Below are 20,594 nucleotides of genomic sequence, written 5' to 3'. Positions count from 1 at the left end.
CCTTCTTTTGGTAGGTGTTGGTATCTGCAAGTAGTTGTTGTGCTTTTTGGGTGTATTCTGCTTTGTCCAGGATGACCGTCGTTCTGCCTTTGTCTGCTGGTAGTATGATTATGTTTTTATCGTTTCTTAGTGATTTTAGTGCTTCCCTCTCCTTGGTGTTGAGGTTATGTGTTTGTCTTTTCCTTGTTATCAGGGGTACGATACTTTGTCTCACTGTTTGTTGTGTCTCTTCTGTCAGTCCATTGTTTCTGAGTCTGCATTCTAGTGCTGCTAGGAAGTCTGCTGTCTTGGCGTCCCTGTGGTTGTAGTTGAGTCCCTTGGCCAGTATTGTTCTTTCCGTGTCTGTGAGCTGTCTGTGGGAGAGGTTTCTAACCCAGGTTGTGTGTTGTCGTGTCCTCTCTGTTGTGTGTTAGTTTGGCCATTTTTCCTTTTAGTGCCGTTTTTTTGCGGTGTGTGGTCCTGTTCTGTCCTATGGTGATGGCCTGTTCTATGGTCCAGGGCCATTCCTGATTGGTGGCTTTTGAAATTAACAATTTTTTGGCATGCAATTTCTTGTTGTATTTGTGAAGTCTGTTGTGAGCGTCTGTAATCATTATCTGGATCATCCTGAATCCGTTCTGTCTGGCTGTGTCCCTGGCTTGTGGGTTGTTGACTGGTGGTCTGTATCTGACACATGGTAGAAGGATTCGATTCTTTCGGCTTTCGTGCAGGAACCGGAGTTGTTCGTATGTGGCGCTTAGACGGTTGGCACAGGATTCCCATTTCCTGGTTTGTCTTAGCGTCTCTCGCCCATAGGTGTTCAAAGTTTGGGAGACTTTGAGTTCGACTGGGACAACACTACTATTATAGGACAAGCCAAACAGAGACCAGCCAGGAATTCCTAGAGGTATGGCACTCATCCACAGATTCAATCAATAAGCACATCGACCTGGATCCTATATACCGGCCACAGCAGCGGACAGCTGGAACTGACAACCGGAAGCGGCATATACAAATCACTATAAATGCCGGAGGAAACACCACAGAAGCGCTTCACAGGAGGCTCCCAAGCACTGAAATTGAACCCGGGTCTCAGGCGCTGTGAGGCAGCAGTGCTAACCACTGTGCCACCGTGCCATGCCGCCCACAATGGAATTTAAATTCCATTGATACAGAGTCCTCAACCACTCCTCATATGGCAAACCCTTCATTCCCTGGAACATTCTTGTGAACCTCCACTGGAAGGCCTCCAAGGCCAGCACATCCTTCCTTAGATATTGGGTCCAAAACTGCTCACAATATTCCAAATGCAGTCTGGTCAGTGCCATATACAGCCTCAGAAGTACATCTCTGCTCTTGTTTTCTAACTCTCTCGAAATTAATGCTGACATTGTATTTGGCTTCCTAACTGCATGTTACCCTTAAGAGAATCCTGAACCAGGTTTTCTAAGTTTCTCTGTACTTCAGAGTTCCAAAGCCTCTCCCCATTTAGAAAATAGTCTATGCTTCTACTCTTCCCATCAAAATGCAAAATCTCACACTTTCTCACATTGCATTCCCTCAGCCACTTCTTTGTCATTATCCTCACCTGTCTAAGTCCTTCTTCAGATTCCCTGCTTCCTCAACACTATCTGTCCCTCAGGTATATTTATGTTATCTGCAAACTTTGCAATGATGCCCTCAGCTTCTTTGTCCAGATTGTTGATGTTTAATTGAATAATTGTGATCCCAACACTGACCCTGACTGCCTCCTGAAAAGTATTCTTCATGCCCACTCTCTGCTTTCTGCCAGTCAGCCAATCCTCTATCCATGCCAGCATCTTGCCTCTAACACCATGGGTTCTTATTTTAGTTAACAGCCTCCTATGTGGCACCTTGTCAAAAGCCTTCTGGAAATACAAATAGATCACGCACACTCGCTCTCCATTGTCTAACTTGCTTGTTACTTCCTAACAGAAGTCTAACTGATTTTTCAGGTGTGACCTCCCATTGATGAAGCTGTACTGACTCAGCCCTATTTCACCATGTGCTTCCAAGTACCCTGCAACCTCATCCTTAATAATAGACTCTAAAATCATATCAACGGCCAAGGTCAGGCTAACTGGCTTGTAATTTTCCATCTTCTGCCTCCCTCCTTTCTTAAACAGAAGCTTTTCATTAGGCATTTTTCAATCTGCTGGGACTCTCCTTGATTCTAGTGATTACAGAACGATCAACACCAATGCGTCTCAAAATCTCCTCAGCGATCTCCTTCAGAACTACTGGTGTGGGTGATTTATCCATCTTCAGACCTTTCAGTTTCCCCAGCACCTTCTCCTGAGTGATGATCACTGCACCTACCTCTGCCCCTGACTCTCTTGAAGTTCTGGTATTCTAATGGTGTCTTCTGCCATGAAAACTAAAGCAAACTATCTATTCAGTTCCTCCACCACCTCTTTGTTCCCAGCAGAAGACATTCAATAGGCCCTGCACATGATTTCGGCTGAGCTGAACAAGGTTAAGAGAGACTAATAACAGACATGCTCCTTTACTTAGTGTAGGCAAATGTTAAACAATAATAGTTTGGGAGTTTCATTTCCTTATCTCTGTGATGCCCACAATATCGTTCCCACCAATTACAATCTGAGCTACAAACTCATTGTCCTTGTTTCGTAACCTGTGCATTATTAAGTACATCGCTCTCAGTCCTGTGCTGACTGCCCTCCTTCTTGTAGTTGTCTCCTTATCTGCTCAGCCTGAAGTTAGCTTCCTGACCCTTTCTATACTCTCTGTCCCATTACTTGTACTTAATAATCACACTGAACATTTTGATTTATCCCTAAACCTGGTTTGCTACATATCCTATGGTTCATTCTCCTACTGAAGGCTGTACAAATGTCTTTTCTGGAAGCATAAATACACAGTAATATGATTTTTCACTTTGATGTCTACTTCTCCCTCCACATCATTGATTTGAAATTCCTCCACAGAAAGTCTGTCCTAGGTCAACCCTCCCAACTCACCTCACTCCTTGTGCATTGCCTTCCTCTACTTTGTACCTAAGGAAATTTCCCTAAAGACATTAAATAAATACTAGTGGTTGATGATTCTTTGCCTGATTTAATACACTGTAATATTTGCATTTTGGAGGCTGCACCAATTCCACCCTGGCTGGCCCTACATTTAAAGAAAAATTCATCAACATGAGCATGTACTGATATGTTCTTGGTGTGTTTAGTGGCATACTTTGGCAAATTCTCTCGAACAGTTTTGAGTGATTCAACATGATATTTATTTGAGCTGAACCAGACAGAACATTGCTATAACCATAAATCATGCATTTATATTTTATTCATTTGTGTGATGTATGTGTTGCTGACTAGGACAGCAATTATTGCTCATCCCTAATTGCCCAGAGTTAAATGTCAACTATATATATATATACGAAATTAATCATTTTTGACAATATTACAATGAAAATATATTTATGGGTGTGAATTGATTACCACTTCCTGGTACAGTTGCTCTCCCCAGAAACATTCATTTACAAATATGATTTTGTTTAGTTGTTTCTCGCAGCTCTGACGTTTGCTTTCTTCGCGAAAACATTATCTGGGAGCTATATGAAGAGTACAATCACACAGATGGAAAGACGCTTCGATATTCCGAGTTCACTCGTTGGCATCACTGATGGGAGCTTTGAAATTGGTAAGTGATAAATTCAGAAATAAAACCATCCGAGTACAGGATCAGAAACAAGTTATGTTTCTTTTTCACATGCGTCATTTTTGTTTTGGCTAAAGGGAATCTGACAGTGATCGCCTTTGTGAGTTACTTTGGAGCAAAGTTTCATCGACCAAAACTAATCGCAACTGGTCTGGTCCTCATGGCTATTGGCACGTTTATAATAACCTTGCCCCATTTCATCATGGGACGGTAAGTTTCTATAGCCAAGTTTTAGAATTATTTGAGATTCTGTGAGAAAATACATTAGTGAAAGTAATATTAGAAAAAATGACATTAGCAAAACTGTTGACATTTCTGCAGCTATGAATATGAATCAGCAATTAAACCCTCACACAATTCTACGTTAAATGTGTCCTTGTGTTCAACTGACCCGTATGACAAGCTAACGCCAGAATTCCTGAACATCTCCTCAAAAGTGCCTAAACTGGGCAAGTAAAGTTCCATTTTTGAACAGATTATTGTTAGCTCTGATACTGCTACTTTCTTCTCTTCATATTAGCATCTTTGTGTTGTATCAGGTTGCGAAAAAACAATTGAATCCTCCCTCTGGGTCCTTGCACTCCTTGGAAATCTCATACGTGGAATTGGGGAGACACCAGTCGTTCCTTTGGGTATATCTTACCTTGACGATCACACTAAACAGGAAAACTTTGCGTTCTATTTAGGTAAATGAAAAGTTTCCAAATGAATCAGAATAAAACATACTTTTCAAAGTAAAGTGAAGTTGCGGTGGTATAAGCCTTCATACTCAAGCTCATGTCTCAAGTTTTCTCGCAAATGTCTACCTCACTTTAAAAGATTGCTAGAGAGGGAAGTAAGGAATTACAGCACCTTGATCACCTGTAACTGAATAATCCCATTTTATCTTAGGATGCATGTACACATTTGGATTGTTGGGCCCCATATTTGGCTTTGTGCTGGGATCGATCTGTGCCAAGTTGTTTGTGGACGTTGGATTTGTGAGTTCAGGTAAGGACTGCAAAACGTTTCTGACATTTATCAACCAATTTGCCTTCCAAAACAACAGGCCTTGGCTTTTCAAATCTCAAAGAAAGACAGCCTTTTAGGTTTAAAGGCAGGCTGGAGCTACCCACAAATGAGAAGGCAACTCGAGGGAAAGGTTGGGATAATAAACCCGGAGTAGACGCATATGTATCACGTACAGTGAGACCCAAGTGGTTTGCATTTTAGACTGTGGGTAATTTAATGAGGTTGCAACTGCCAGGAATCTGCAAGGCAACAAGCCATTCCCTTGTTTGCCCCATTTAGGAAACCCATAAGTGGATGACTGGTTTAAGGCAACTGTATAGCAAAGCTCTTGCACCAATTCTGGAGTCCTGAGCTTGGACAGCCAAAATCAAAACCTAGCCTACAACAAGTGAAACGTTCGTTCAGAGGAGAACAAACAAAAGGTGGGCATTTATGTTGCACCTATCTACACCTCAGAATGTAACAGCACGCTTTCGAGTCAATCAGTTACACTTTGAAGTGTAGACACTGTCGGATGCAATTTGTGCACAGTAAAATCCCACAAACGATGATACGATGATGACAAGATCGCCTGACTAAATGATGTTAAGTAATAAGGTAAAAACAATGACTGCAGATGCTGGAAACCAGATTCTGGATCAATGGTGCTGGAAGAGCACAGCAGTTCAGGCAGCATCCGAGGAGCTTCAGCAAGTAATGGTTGAGTTTTGGCTAGGTATCTGGAATAACCTCATTGTTTGTCAAAATTATGCTGTGGGCTCTGTTGCATCCCCTGGAGAGGGTAGACTGGATATCGTTTTGACATCTCATCCAAAAGGACAGCAGTTCCAACAGTGCAGCACTGGAGGCTCGTGCTCAGGACCTCGAGTAGGTAAACCTTCAACCTTTGAACTGGAAGGGAAGAGTGCTGTCAATGGGGCCTATTAAGGTCCATAAAATATACAGATATGTTGACATTTTTTTGTTCATTGGTGTTTATACTTTGCATTTTGCTGTGTGAATTTCTGGGAGCTTTGTGAACACAATGTCTACCCATAACTTCGACTGATTGTATCCAAGATCTCCATAGTAACAACAAGGATTTGATATAGTTTACCTGCAAAATAACACATTCAATATGCCCTGCACATGATTTCAGCTGAGCTGAACAAGGTTAAGAGAGACTAATGACAGACATGTTCCTTTACTTAGTGTAGGCAAATGTTGAACAATAATAGTTTGGGAGTTTCATTTCCTTGGCTACCAGACTATTTTCCTTTTATGTTCCACTTTCTCCCATGCACAGTCTCCATTAAATGCTGATTTACTTAGCAGTGTATTGATAAGGGCACCGGCTCTCCAGATGAGCACCATGTCTTGGTGTCATTCTCCTGCCTTTTCTCCATACCCTTGCACATTGTTTCTCTAAATGATTATCTAGTGCCCTCATGAACCCTTCCACCACACTTCCAGGCAATGCATTGCAGATCTGCTCCTGACTACCAAACTGCTCTTTCTCTCTCACCCTTCAGGTCTTCCCTATATCACTTTATTCTAACTTTTTTCCCTACAACCTTGTACTTGAGAATTTGTATCTAGGCACCTTGGTACCTAAGAGGATGCTGTAAGCGATGACTTGTACACCTTTCACTGTACTCATGTGAGTACAGGTGACAATAAAGCTAATTCTAATTCTAATTCAAATATCTGATACAATTAAGGAAGTTTCTATTGGTTTTGCTCCAACACTTTTACAACAGTTCATCCTACATCCAACCTGGTCATAGAGGCAGGGAGTCATACTGCACAGAAATTTTTGTCCAACCAGTCCATGCCAAACAAGCTAAACTAGTCCCACCTGCCTGCTCCTAGCCCATATCGCTCCAAACCTTTCCTATTCATGTACTTATCCAAATGTCTTTTAAACATTGTAATTCTACTCACATCTACCACTTCCTGAGGAAGTTCTTTCCACACACAAACCACCCTCTGTGTAAAACGTTTGCTCCTCATGTCTTTTTAAAATCTCTATCTTTTCACCTTAAAAATATACTTCCCCCTTGTCTTGAAATCTCCCGTCCGAAGGAAAAGACAGATACCATTAACTCCATCTCTACCCCTCATTATCTTATAAACTTATATAACGTCACCTCTCAACCACCTATGCTCCAGTGAAAAATGTCCCAGCCTATCCAGCCTTCCTTTATATCTCAAAATTTCCATAGCCAGCAGCATCCTTGTAAGTCCCTTCAGAATCCTCTTCAGCTTAATAATATCCTTTCTAAAACTGAACTGAACACATTATTCCAGAAGAGGCCTCACCAATGTCCTGTACTTTGCCTTTGCCTCAACATGATTTCCCAGCCCCTTTACTCAAAGGACTGAGCAATGAAGGCAAGTATGCCAAAAGCCTTTTTAGTCACCCTGTTTATATGTGATGCAAAGTTCAAATAATTATGTAGCTGTGCTACTAGGTCCCTCTGTTCTACAACAGTACCCAAGGCCCTACCATTAATTGTATATGCCCAACCCTTGTTTGTTGTACCAAAATGCAATTCCTCCCATTTGTCCAGCTTGAATTTGCCATCTGCTTTTTTTTCACCCATTTGATCCCTTCGTAATTGTAGAGAACTTTGTTCACTGTCTACAATTCTGGTGTCATCCGCAAACTTACTAACCATGCCTTCCATATTCACATCCAAATCATTTATATAAATGACAAACAAAAGAGGACACAGAACCAATCCCTGTGGAACACCGCTGGTCACAGGCCTCCAGTCCGAAAAGCAACCATCCACCATTACTCTCTGTCTCCTGCTGATAAGCCAATTATGTATCCAATTGGCAAGCTCACCCTCAAACCCATGTGACCTAACTTTACTAATTAGTCTAGCATGTGGAATCCTGTTGAAGTAAACAACGTTGGCTGCTCTGCCCTCATCAATCTTCTTGGTAACTTCCTCAAAAAACTCAATCAAGTTTGTGAGACACAATTTTCCTTGTACAAAACCATGCTAACCATCCTTAATCAATGTTTTCCTCTCTACATGCCCATAAATCCTATCTGTTTTATAATCACCTCCAACAATTTACCCACAACCAAAGTCAGACTCTCAGGTCTATAATTCCCCGGTTGCTCATTACAATCTTTCTTGAACAAAGTGTGTCAAGAAAAGTTTGACATCTCTTTATATATATTTTTAAAATTATTTATGGAACATAGACATTGCTGACTAGGCCAGCATTTATTGCCCTTGCCTAATTGTCTAGAACATATGGTGTCAACCACGTTGTTGTAGGTTTAGAGCCACCTGTAGGTGAGACCAGCAGATCTCCTTCACGAAACGACATTAGGGAACCAACTGGATTTTTACAATGACCAACTATGATTTAAATGAAACTGAACTTTCCCTGTCACTATTATATAGCCATTGGTGAGAAAGTAGAGATCAGCAGTGAGGAACGTTTCAACGTCAAGAGCAAATGGTCCCATTTTCCAACCAAGTGTTGGATGGTGAGATGAGACTCTCACAATGGGGTGGCAAAAGATCAATTTGTGTTCATCAATATCCTTACTATCATGTCATCTCACCTCACTGATGTGCAGTTTCCCATTGCCCCAGCCACCAGGTAGTCAATTACTGACACGGATGAGAGACCAGCTCACTACTTGCTCCTTCGTGACTCCATTTTGGACATCAGTCACTAACAACTTAGACTTTGATCCATTAGAAGTGTTCATGTGTACCGCTGATCACCAGGACCTCCAGATGCCCGTTGGCAGTGTAGGGTGCCAACTTCCCTTCTGTCCAACATGTTTTAGAGCAATTGGCAAAGACTATACAAGGCATCTACAAAATGCCAGCTCTTAACAAAGAGCCTGGCTTGGATTGAAAGATGGCACCAATGCCAGGAACTCCGAGAAATCCCAGCAGTGCCCAATACAACCACCTGTGGGGAATGGGAGACTATGATGAGCAGGCCATTGTATGGACAAGGTGCATAGGTAACAAGGGCAGTTTGGGAAGACTGCGCAGTAGGGCTCCATGAAACTCATCGTGACTGACATTTAGCTGATTTCTGGTCAAATCAGCCCACCCTCTAAATCTAGATTTTTGTACATTGAATTTGGTCACCATCAGCAAAGGTAGGTTTTAAACACATATCTCCAGAGCATTTATTTGAATTACGAGACCACCAACATTTCTCAATCCTCTTACTATCTCGTTCTTTCTTCCAAATGGATGATTAGTATTGCAAGACTTACAGCAGCCAATTGTATGGTCAAATTGCTGGAATTCCATGCCTAACAACATCAGGGGAGTTCCTTCATCACACAGGCTGTAGCAGTTCAAGAAGAAGGCCTATCACCACCTCCTTAAAGATAATGAGGAAAGACAACACCCATAGTCTAGAAGCATCCTTATCTGGAACACGTGAAACTGTCCTGTCAAATGGCAATAGTAACCCTTTAACAACTGAGGTAGTCAGTGCTGTTTCCTAGGGGACCTTCCAATGCAAGTCCCATCAGGGCTCAGAACCTTGCAGTTAACACGCAAATTGTTTGACCTTAGAAGATTGCAGAATGTCACCATAACTAAAATACTGAGACCACACTATTTGCTCTGTGAAACTAGATCTGTCGATCTTACACAGGTGAGTCTAGCGTCGAGAGTGTGGTTCCGGAAAAGCACAGCAGGTCAGGCAGCATCCGAGGAGTAGGAGAATCGACGTTTCGGGCAGAAACCCTTCATTGGGAATGACCATCAGGAATCTCATTCCTGATGAAGAACTGATGCCCGAAACGTGGATTCTCCTGCTCCTTGGATGCTGCCTGACTTGCTGTGCTTTTCCAGCACCTCACTCTCGACTCTGATCTCCAGCATCTACAATCCCCACTTTCTCCCAGTTGAATCTAGCCTGTTTGAGGCTCCTCCTGAGTTCTACTGGATTCATGAAGTGTTATGTTTAAGAGCATTCCTCACAAAAAGTGGTAAAAATGGACTTTCACTTTGATCATCTGATTTTTACTACCTGGGACTTTTCGCAGAGTGAAATGATTTTAAAAAGAGAAAAACCGTTGAATCAAGATGGCCACAGTGATCACCTGACCCACTGGTTGAGCCATTTCATGAAATCGTCAAGAAAGAAAATCAAGTCTGAACTGAAATGAACTTGTCATCAAAATGGCTGCAACCGGGTCACTCAGGTCTGTATCTCCTGTTTGATTATCACTGGAAATTTCACTTGCTGGGATGAAAAATGCATGTGTACGTTATCCATCTTGAAGAAGAAAACTGAAGCCAGATGGAATGAACCACACTTCAGGCAAAAGCTTTTGGGCAGAGGAGAGAGAAGCAAATTGCTTCCAAACAACAGATTTTGAAGGTCCTTTATTTCCTTGTCTTCTCTTAGCCTATTGAAGCACAATGCCCAGTGAAAAGTGTATCAATAATAAAATATATTCACTAAAAACTCAACAGCATCTATGCATTTCGCTGAGGATACAATTAACCAAATGCCTAATACTTCAAGCCCTCTAGGGGCTTATTAAACTGCATATTTTTATCAAATGCTCACTACTTGCTAAACTTTAAACTTGTGTGTGTGTTTGAAGTAATGTTTAAATATTTTTCCTCAGAGTTACAAGCCAACCTTGTAATTGGCTTGCTAGTGTTAAACATTTGAACTCTATTTTAATTGAAGAATAATATAGTTCTGTGCTAAAAGAAAAGGTGTTTCTTACAGCCAATCAAGGGGTTGAAAAAGAGACACACAAAGTGGAATTTGCCTACATTTAATTTGAAATAGAAAGGAAAGAAATTAGCTTAGCCTCACCGCTGACATTTTGGAAGAACTGGTTATTGTTTTGCCTGGTGCTGTTCCAAAGGATGATAAAGCAGAAATATTTGGGATTATGTTCGGCATGATTTAATTGGACCGAAGGGTCTCTTGCCACTCTGAATGACTCTCTGACTTTGATTCCCTTTGCACCATTTGAGGAGGCATTGGGCACAGGCCAAATTCTTACGCAGAGTCACTGAGAGGAAAATTGAGGAACTTGATTACCAGTGTAGGAGGTATAGGAGGGATGGCCCATTCATCAGTGCCTCAACTCCAAGGTTCTCTCTGCTCAATCATTAAAGAATAAGCTAAGCATTCACCCTGCAAGCCAACAATCAGGTACAATAAGAAGCTGACAAATAATCAAATGGAGATAATGAAATGTGCGCTGCTACTAACTCACAAGATCCCCTTTATTTGTATGTGGAGGTCTGCTAGGAATATTACTTGCATTGCACTGTGTTACTAAAGGGCACGGCCAATAATGAAGTTGTAGCTTGCAGCCTGATTTCTTTTAGCAATGATTGATATAAGTTTCAAGTGTGCACCTTCTTCCAAATAGAAACGTCACACTGCAGACTGCCTCTGTATATATAGAGCTATCTATAGAAATGTATATGTGTAGCCAAATTAATGTGTTTAACAGTGCCACAGTGAGTGCTTGATGCTGCTGTCAGACAAAGCAAAATGATACAAGGACATCAAGTGATTCTATTAATGTTAATGTAATGCTCATTTTCAAATGCCAGGTATTGATAAAATGATCAAACAAGATGAAGCTAAACCAAAATCATAAATGCAATTTGACATCACTCCAGCGATGTGGATAATAATTCAATGACCTGCCAGATTTTAATACTTGCTGGCATTCAGAAATAAAAACGCTTGTTTTTTTTATTCAAAACTCCCTAGCATGTTGGGGGAAAGCAATGTGTGTGGGAGGCAACTCACATTGAAAAATGTTCCCTCTTTCATTGAAGCTGGCACCTCAACAAGGAAGGAGCCTTACTGCTTTCTGTGACTGCAGACATTCATAATGAATGTGCATCCTTTTTCTCCCAGACAGCCTGACAATTACACCAAAGGATAGTCGATGGGTCGGTGCCTGGTGGCTTGGCTTTTTAATAGCTGGGATGATATCCATTCTTGCTGCAATACCAATATTCTTCTTTCCAAAAAGCATGCCGAGAGAGGGAGAAGGGAAGACAAAACACAACAGGTCCCCTAAACGGTCTGGAGAAGGAGACCATAGAATGTCTGACCATCCATCTCAACAGTCATCCACGTTTTCCGCACTGGCAAAAGGCAAGTTGCAGATTATTCGTGGAATAAAACAACAAGATTAAAGACTGGTTCAGATCTTATGCAGCTGATGTCTATTTTTGATGAGATGCGCTGGTGAATTGTTCTAACATTGTAACATTCAATCCCATCGTTGAAGTCAAACACTGTTGTTGCATTCTCCAGAATAATATCAGCGATTATGTTTCGAAAGATCTTACAAGATGCCTTGTGGATGCTTTCCCTTTTTCCCTCCCAACCACCTATGTTGAAGCAAATAGTATGTTAAAACATGTTTCCTAAAGTGTGACATCTTAAATGTAGATCAATACGCTACATTGCAAGCAATGTGTGTTGCCCACAAATTTTTCTTTAATACATTATAGACAATATTCTCTGCTTAGAAAGATGAAAGATATATATATATAAAAGAAATACCGGCATTGGAAGCAAACCAGAAAAGGTTCACAATTGTGATTCCAGGTACAGAGATACTTCCTTATCAGGAGAGTTTGAGTAGATTGGGCCAATACTCACTGAAGTTTAGAAAAATGAGAGGTGACTTTATTGAAACAAATAAGATCTGAATACATGTGAAGTAATGCACATGGACGTGACAGACAAGGCAAAGGAACATATGATGAACAGTAGGATTTTGGGAAGCATTTGGGATCAGAGAGACCTTGGTATGGATATCCACTGGTTCCTTATGGTAGCTGAACAGCTGGATACAGTGGTTAAGGAGGCATATGAAATACTTGCCTTTATTAGCCAAGACATAGAGTTTAAGAGAAGGCAGACAATGGTATAACATTGATTAGTATTGTGTTCTACATTCCAAGAGGGACATGAGAGCACTGGAGAGGGTGCGAAGATTTACCAGGATGTTGCCTGGACTGGAGTGTTTTCATTATGAAGAGAGATTAGACAGACTGGAGTTGTTTTTTGCTTGGCACAGAGGAGACTGAAGGACGACATCAGTGAGATGTAAAAAATTTCAAGGGATGTAGATAGGATAGACAGAAGAAACGTTTCCCTTTGATAGCGGGATCAATGACCAGGGGCATAGATTTAATATAAGGGCCTTCAGATTTAGAGCAGATGTGAGAATTTTGTTTTGCCCAGAGAAAGGTGGGAATCTGGAACTCACTGCCTGGAAGGATGACATAGGCAGAAGCCTTCAATCCTCAGTATGTTTAAGAGGTCTTTAGATGTATCCTTGTGATGCCAAGGCATACAAGATTATAGGCTATGTGCTGGAAAATGAGATTAAAATATTTAGATTGTTCTTTTTAACGAACTCAGACTCAATTGGTCAAAAGGCCCTTTTGCATGCTGTAGTTCTCAATGGCTCTCTGAGGATGATCAACTCAGCCAAGTTCTAGTTGACTGGCCGAAAAAAAATCTGTTGGGCTGAATAGTCTACTTCTGCCTCTATGTCTTATGGTCTTCGAGACTTACTTCAAAACACAAAAGGATTTTTTTTCCTTGCATAGGAACACAGATTAGAATTGTGCAATATAAAAGGTAAATTAAAGCAAACTTTCCAGTTAAAGTGGTAGTATTCTCTGTCTTACTGCATGCCATTTAAAGTTATCACAGAATTGTTTTACCTGTTAGTTTCCATTATTCACTTCTTCTCCAAAGGAGGAAATGCCCTGTTTGTATGGCACTTGCAAAGCAACAAAATAACCACAGTTTTCAGACTAAAATGTGAAACATGTTTTTGGTCTTCCAGGTTTCTTGCCATCTGTGAAACGCCTGTGTTGCAACCCAATTTATGTATTGCTTCTAATGCAAGGCACCTTACTAATGAACAGCATGATCGGAACATTAACATTCAAACCCAAGTTTATGGAGCAACAATATGGCCAGACAGCATCAAGAGCCAATCTTTTACTGGGTTCGTATTTTGTTTTGATTGATATATACGGAACTGTAACAGCATAGAAGGAGGCCATTCAGCCCATCATGTCTGGTAGCAGCTCTCTGAATGATCAATTCACTGAGTGACATTCTGTTCTCTTGTCCCCGTAGCCCAGCCCATTATTCTTTACAAATGGTTGTCTAATTCCCTTTTGAATTGAACTGCCTCCACCACACTCCTGGGCATAAATGATGGCATGATGATGTCAATTGAAGAAATATTCATTTCAAACAAAAAGTTGATCTTTTGAGAGCCTGCTAAGACCGAGTCGTTACATTGCCTTGAGCATCACCCAGGTAGGAAGGTGCTATTTGGATTGGATGGGCAGGCCTGAGGGCTTGACTCCTGTCCCTGGCGTCTCTATGAATCCAGCAAAATCCTCCAGAATTTACTTCAGCAGTGTGTAGGAACCAGGCAACTCCTGTTTCTGGTCTGCAATCCTCACAAGCACATTTTTTTTTTTAGCTGCTTCCTGCCCAAGTGAAAATCCACCCCCTGCAATTGGATCAGGATTTGGGCACAAGTTGTGTGGGAATTATTTTGTGATAGTACCACTTGAGAATTTAATGGGCCGAAAACGAGACGTCAGAGTGAATAGAGAGAAAGAAAGTGTATTTTACAGTCCTTCTCCTGATGATGTCTCAAAGGGCTTTACAGTCAGCGAAGTGCATTTGACAACATTGTGAACATGGTATCATTTGGACGGCCAGACCCCATAAATATAATGAATAATTTGGTTTCATGATGTTGATTGAGAAATAAATGTGGTCCCAGGTATCAAGGAGATGCCTGTTCTTCTGGAAAACAGCACTTTGAGATTCTTCGAATTTTCTTCAGGTAGCTAATAAGACCTCAGTTTAACACATCATTCAATAAATGGCACCTCTGATAGATTCTTTTCTTAATTCTTTGATGGCAAGGCCAGCATTTCTTGTCCAGCCCTAACTGGCTTTGAACTGAAGGCTTGCTAAGCCATTTCAAAGGGCAGTTAAGAGTCAACCACACTGCTGTGGGTCTGGAGTCACATGTAAATCAGACGGCATAAGGTTGGCTGATTTCCCTCCCGAAAGGGCATTATGAAGCATTTGGGTTGGCTGATGGTTGTATGCCCACCATCACTGAGACAAACTCTTTCAGATCCTTTAATTAATTACTCTAAATCCCACCAAATACTGTGGTGAGATTTGACTCCTTGTCCCCAGCACGTGCACTGTGTTTCAGGATTACCACTCGCGTGGAATTAACGCATCATTTAGATCATCAGCTGGAGTGGTCTTCGAACCTACAACTTACTGATTCCGAGAGTGTTGCTATGCTGGAGTGCTACCATTGAACTGTAACTAACTGTGATCACCCCCGCCTGCTCTCCAATCTGTTCCTCAGTTACGCAAAACTCCCATGTGAGGAGTGGAAACTCTCGATATCATGGCACTTGTCCATTGATGAGTAAAGCCTTATTCACATCCTTTATATAAACCTCCACATCAAACTGTGGGGTATGACTCACAACAGTACAATCAGAGATTTTAAAAAAATTTGCCATTGCTATCATTCAAATTTACCCCAAACTACATAGATTCCACATCAATTTGTTCAGCAATTAATAAAAGGTTGTCCTCCAATATTGAATATTTGGTCAAACATGCATGATGCAAGACGATGTTGTACCTGTACAGTCAAGTGAACCTTTATGACATAAAGTCATACAGCACAGAAACAGACCCTTCAGTCCAACCAGTCCATGCCGAACATAATCCCAAACACAACTCGTCCCACCTGCCTGCTCCTAGCCCATATCCCTCCAAACCTTTCCTATTCATGTAACCATCCAAATGTCTTTTAAATGTTGTAATTGTACCTGAATCCACCACTTCCTCAGGCATGGAAACATTGTTGAGTGCAGCACCTTTTTTTGGAGTTAAGGGAAAAAACATTCTCTGGTAAACTCCCATCTGGGAATAGGGATTGGGCCTGGTTTTAAATTGTTAGTGTATTTGGAACAATCTGATAGGTAAGAATGCTCTCTCAGTCTAGATATTACCCTCACAGATCAAGAATTGAGGGCGGCATGATGGCTCAGTGGTTAGCACTGCTGCCTCACAGCACCAGAGACCCAGGTCCAATTCCACCCTTGGGCAGCTGTCTGAGTGGAGTTTGTGCATTCTCCTCATGTCTGTGTGGGTTTCCTTCCACGGTACAGGATGTGCAGGTTAGGTGGATAGGCTATGCTAAATTGTCCAGGGAGGTGCAGACTAAGTCTTTGTGTGGATCAAGGCAGGGTTACAGGTGTAGGGTAAGGGCTGGGTTGGTTGGGATGCTCTTCAGAGGGTCAATGGGCCGAAAGGCCTGCTTCCCCATTGTAAGGGTCCTGTGTCCTTTGCAGTGTCTCCACTCACTGATAATACAGAGACCATAGATGGATCATTCTCAAAGGTTAGACTCAACTCATTCAAAGCCAAAGAGTATGTGAAGAAAACAGAAGCCATCCTATTGTCAACTAGAGGCCTGCTTGTAGACAGAGAAAATAAGGAGCAGGAGTAAGACATTTGTCCCATTGAGCCTTCAGCATGACCATGGCAGATCCTGCAGCTCAACACCATACTGCTGCAATTTCCCAATACAACTTGGCAACTTTAGCCTGTAGAAATATATCTATACCCTTTTTTAAAAATATATTCAGAGACTTGTCGCCCCCAAACCCCTCCACAGCTCTCATTGGAAAAGAATTCCATAGATATTGACATATGGTGTTGTGAGAAATGCCATAAACCTTGAGTGATTGAATATCAAGTGGACTAAGATTCTAACAGTATGCCAGAGCTGTAAGGACTGTGGTCTGAAAAGTAGTGGGAACGCAACTACTGGATGAGTAAACAGAAACATTACTGTTGGAATGGGCATCTCAACAAAAGGGAGCTCAAAGGAATAATGCAGGTGGTAGATCAATTCGGGTCTTAATGTTCACAACACAGAAATTATCAACAGAAACTCATGGATAGTTATAATTAAGCAAATGGCAATACAGTATGTAAAGGATCATTAGCGTGCTATCATCCCAGATGAGACAATTAGGGGCTATTAGCTCCTGTACTCATTAACCACTGCAATTACTTCACTTGGTGGAAAATGATCAGCAAGCTAGAGCATTAAAAAACGCTAGGAAACCTCCCCTTCACCCCCCCCCCCCAGTTGCTATCTGCTATCCCATCTGAACATCTTAATCACTGACGCTGGGCAGGGGATCAGGCCGTACGAAACCAAACCTCAAGGTAAGCGAAAGCATAACTGTGTGAAAGAAAGTCCGCTGGTTGGAGTAATAAGGTGCTAACTTTGAGCATCTTTGTCCAGGGCTTGTCAATGTTCCTCCCGTGGCGATTGGAATTTTCTGCGGTGGGCTGGTGATGAAGAGATTCAAGATAAATGTGATTGGAGCGGCGAAGTTCTGCATTGGGACAGCTGTTGCTTCATGGATGCTCCTTGTCTTATATTTTACAATGGGCTGTCAGAAGACGCCAGTCGCGGGTTTGACAGCCTCCTATGTCGGGTAAGTATTGTTCCAGGAAAATAATCAAAGCAGTAGCAAAGCAGTTGCAGTGTGTCTGTGTGCACATGTATTTGTACCTCGTGGCTTGTCACATAGATGGGTATCCAAAGCTATCCATTAATGGCATTATTTATTTATACATATTCATCTTTAACTATGGTGGTGGATCAAGGCAAGGCATCGCTGAGGTTGAACAAAGCAGAAAAATTTTTTTTTGGCAGCGCAGACTTGATGGGTCGAAGATCCTCTTCTGTACTGTATGATTCTAGGATTCTAGCATGGCACTAAGCTTGCTTTAAGAAAATAAATTAGACGCAGTCTTCATTTATTTATGTGGTTACTTACCTCGGCATTCCAAAGCAGCAGAAGCCCCTGTGTCTCCTTGACAAGGTGACACCAGAGTTACCCTACCCAGTGTCTCTCTGCATGTAGCCATCACCTTCCTGTAACTTACACACCATATCAGTGTCTAACCTGCTCTGTGAAATTGAATAAGAGTGATTGTCCATCATCTCTGGTCTTCACCCTATTCCTCCAATAGAATCATAGCATCCCTATAGTGGAAGCAGACCATTCAGCCCATCAAAACGACACCAATCCTCCGAGCAGCATCCCACTCAGACCCACCCCCAAACTTTTCCTGTAACCCTGCATTTCTTATGGCTGGCCCACCTGGCCTGCACATTGCAGGACACTATGGGCAACTTAGCATGGCCAATCCACCTAACCAGCACACCTTTGGACCATGGGAGAACAGCAGAGCAGCCAGAGGAAACCCACGCAACCCACAGAGAATGGGCCAATGCCACATAAATAATTGCCCAAGACTGGAATTGAACCTGAGTCCCTGGCATTGTGAAGCAGCAGTGCTGACCACTGAGCCACAAAGCTGCCCTGGTTTGATGTCACTTCAGAAAGGTTGTACACAGTGCAGCATTCTCTGAGTACTGCCCAAGTGTGCAAGGTTCTAGTCCGTGGAAACGGATTTGAATTCAAACCCATGAATCTCTGGCTCATCGGTGACCGGCACTGAGCTGAAGCTGACCTAGATGAAAGCTGTAGATTGTGAGACAAATTAAGAACGGAAGAAGAAAAGTGTCCCACAAGTTTTCAGCACTTGGAAAAAGTGAGTGGTAAGGTGTCTCTGTGATAATCCTGTGGGGATGCAACAAAGAACAAGAAGGTGCAGATGTTAACAGATTAACAGGAGAAAGAGAAGACAGTTGACAGATAACATGAATGGTCTCTTGGCTGGAGATGAAATAAGACAGATTCTGGCACACAGTGGAACAGAGGGGTTGCAGATCCATATGAAGGAAGGATAAGTCTTAAAGTATCTCACACAGGAATGCAATAGAGTTACATGAATATAGTGCTCAGATAAAGGAGCAACAGTGAAGCCCTGGTCAGATTTGTACTTCAGAGTCAAGATTAGAGTGGTGCTGGAAAAGCACAGCTGGTCAGGCAGCGTCTGAGGAGCAGGAAAATCGACGTTTCGGGCAAAAGCCCTTCATCAGAAACTGTGCCAAGGGCTTCCTGATGAAGAGATTTTGCCCAAAATGTTGATTTTCCTGCTCCTCGGATGCTGCCTGACCTGCTGTGCTTTTCCAGCACCACTCTAATCTTGACTCTAATTTCCAGCATCTGCAGTACCCACTTTCGCCACCAGATGTGAACTTCATATGGGTTGAAACGATGGACTTGACTTAATTTCTAAAACTTTATTTGGTATATCAGATTTTATAACTCTTGTGTTGTGGAAATTGTTTTGCAAGTACCTCTTGCATGTGGAATTTTCATTCTTAGTGTATTACTAAGTACTATACATTTTAACTTGTAAAAGAAAGGCAAATGTGGTATTGCTCAGTCCGGTTTAGTGATCAGTCTGGTTTAGTACAGAGATGAAAAGGATTTTGAGAGGCCTTTTGTTTATATGTAAACAGATGAGACTTCAGGCCAAAGTGGTCATATTTTAGAAGTGACCAGTATAATGAAAGGGGAGTGGTCAGCTCTTTAGCTGAGCAGTTTTAGATCAGTCTTAAACTGGTTGGAAGTTCAACAGGGAGCTGTGTGGAAACTCTCTGTCTCTCTCTGTTTCTGCTCTTCAACTTCAACCTGTAAGTATGTGTTCCATTTATACTGGGCTTTAAAGGACGTTTGCATATTGGGACTGCTGTGTATATTCAGAACATCATAATTAAGTCTAGTTGGATAGGGTGAGTTCTGCAGCGGTTCTTTATTCTGTTCTTTGTGTTTCATTGCGTAATTTTGTGAATAAATTTTTGTCTGTCTTAAACTCTAGTCATCAACCTAGCTATCTTACTCCGGGTAATTTTCGCTGTACACTTACCAAAACAAATTGCAAACTTACGGTCTGAGCTGTCTGCTTAAGAATGTTTTGAGTGGTCTGGCGTAGTCCATCACACCTCTTTGTGTGTGCTCCATATGTAATTAGCTTCATTTTCTCTTCAATGTTGCTCCTTTAGGTTTTGTGAAATCATAACATCTCGGCCCACTGCAAACGTTTAGGTATCTCTGCAGGTAGGTGACCAGGGAAGGGTTCCTTCTGTCTAATATGCAGATTAAACCATTCTGCACTTGAATGTCAGTCACATACCAGCTTCATTCTGTTTCGCACTTTGAGAAGTTTGTCTTTTTCAGGGAACCTGGGCAGGTGATTGAGTTGTTCTAAGTTGCCTTCCAAGCAAGATCTCTGCTGGTGATGGTAAACCCATATGCAAAAATATGGCACCTAGTTATAAAATGGCAAAAGAAAAACATAGTTTGTCACTCCACAATTTGTGTTAAGTATTTTGACGGAGCCAATTTTGACATGGAGAGAATATTAGGATTTGAGAGAATGTGATGAGGTTGTAACATGATTTACATTCTATTTGATACCCATTTTTCGAAAAGCTCTATTGTATACTGCAGCCCATTGTTAGATATGATCTCTTCAAAACAGACTGAATAATGTTCTCATTCAATCTACCATGCCTATTGGAAAAGTAGTCGGTGACTCAGAGAATATTGTCGGAGAAAGTGAGGGCTGCAGATGCTGGAGATCAGAGCTGAAAATGTGTTGCTGGAAAAGCGCAGCAGGTCAGGCAGCATCCAAGGAACAGGAGAATCGACGTTTCGGGCATGAGCCCTTCTTCAGGAATGAGGAAAGTGTGCCAAGCAGGCTAAGATAAAAGGTAGGGAGGAGGAATTGGGGGAGGGGCGTTGGAAATGCAGTAGGTGGAAGGAGGTTAAGGTGAGGGTGATAAGGTGAGGGTGATAGGCCGGAGTGGAGGTGGGGGCGGAGAAGTCAGGAAAGAAGAT

At 41.9% G+C, this 20,594-nt stretch overlaps 1 protein-coding gene across 1 annotated transcript in view; it reads left to right on the top strand.

Moving 5' to 3' along the window:
- LOC122561599 (solute carrier organic anion transporter family member 1C1-like) overlaps window positions 1-20,594 on the top strand; it is a 49,976-nt gene that overhangs the window by 5,816 nt on the left and 23,566 nt on the right. Inside the window, exons 3-10 of the mRNA XM_043713451.1 lie at window positions 3,525-3,666; window positions 3,762-3,894; window positions 4,006-4,133; window positions 4,224-4,370; window positions 4,576-4,674; window positions 11,581-11,823; window positions 13,538-13,702; window positions 17,075-17,270. Of these exons, the coding sequence (XP_043569386.1) occupies window positions 3,525-3,666; window positions 3,762-3,894; window positions 4,006-4,133; window positions 4,224-4,370; window positions 4,576-4,674; window positions 11,581-11,823; window positions 13,538-13,702; window positions 17,075-17,270 (1,253 nt within the window). The remainder of the gene's footprint in view (window positions 1-3,524; window positions 3,667-3,761; window positions 3,895-4,005; window positions 4,134-4,223; window positions 4,371-4,575; window positions 4,675-11,580; window positions 11,824-13,537; window positions 13,703-17,074; window positions 17,271-20,594) is intronic.

The sequence above is a fragment of the Chiloscyllium plagiosum genome, chromosome 23 (assembly GCF_004010195.1).
Source record: "Chiloscyllium plagiosum isolate BGI_BamShark_2017 chromosome 23, ASM401019v2, whole genome shotgun sequence".
NCBI classification, from domain to species: domain Eukaryota; kingdom Metazoa; phylum Chordata; class Chondrichthyes; order Orectolobiformes; family Hemiscylliidae; genus Chiloscyllium; species Chiloscyllium plagiosum.
Note: the sequence above shows the minus strand (reverse complement) of the source record. Positions and strands in the feature narration are given on the sequence as shown.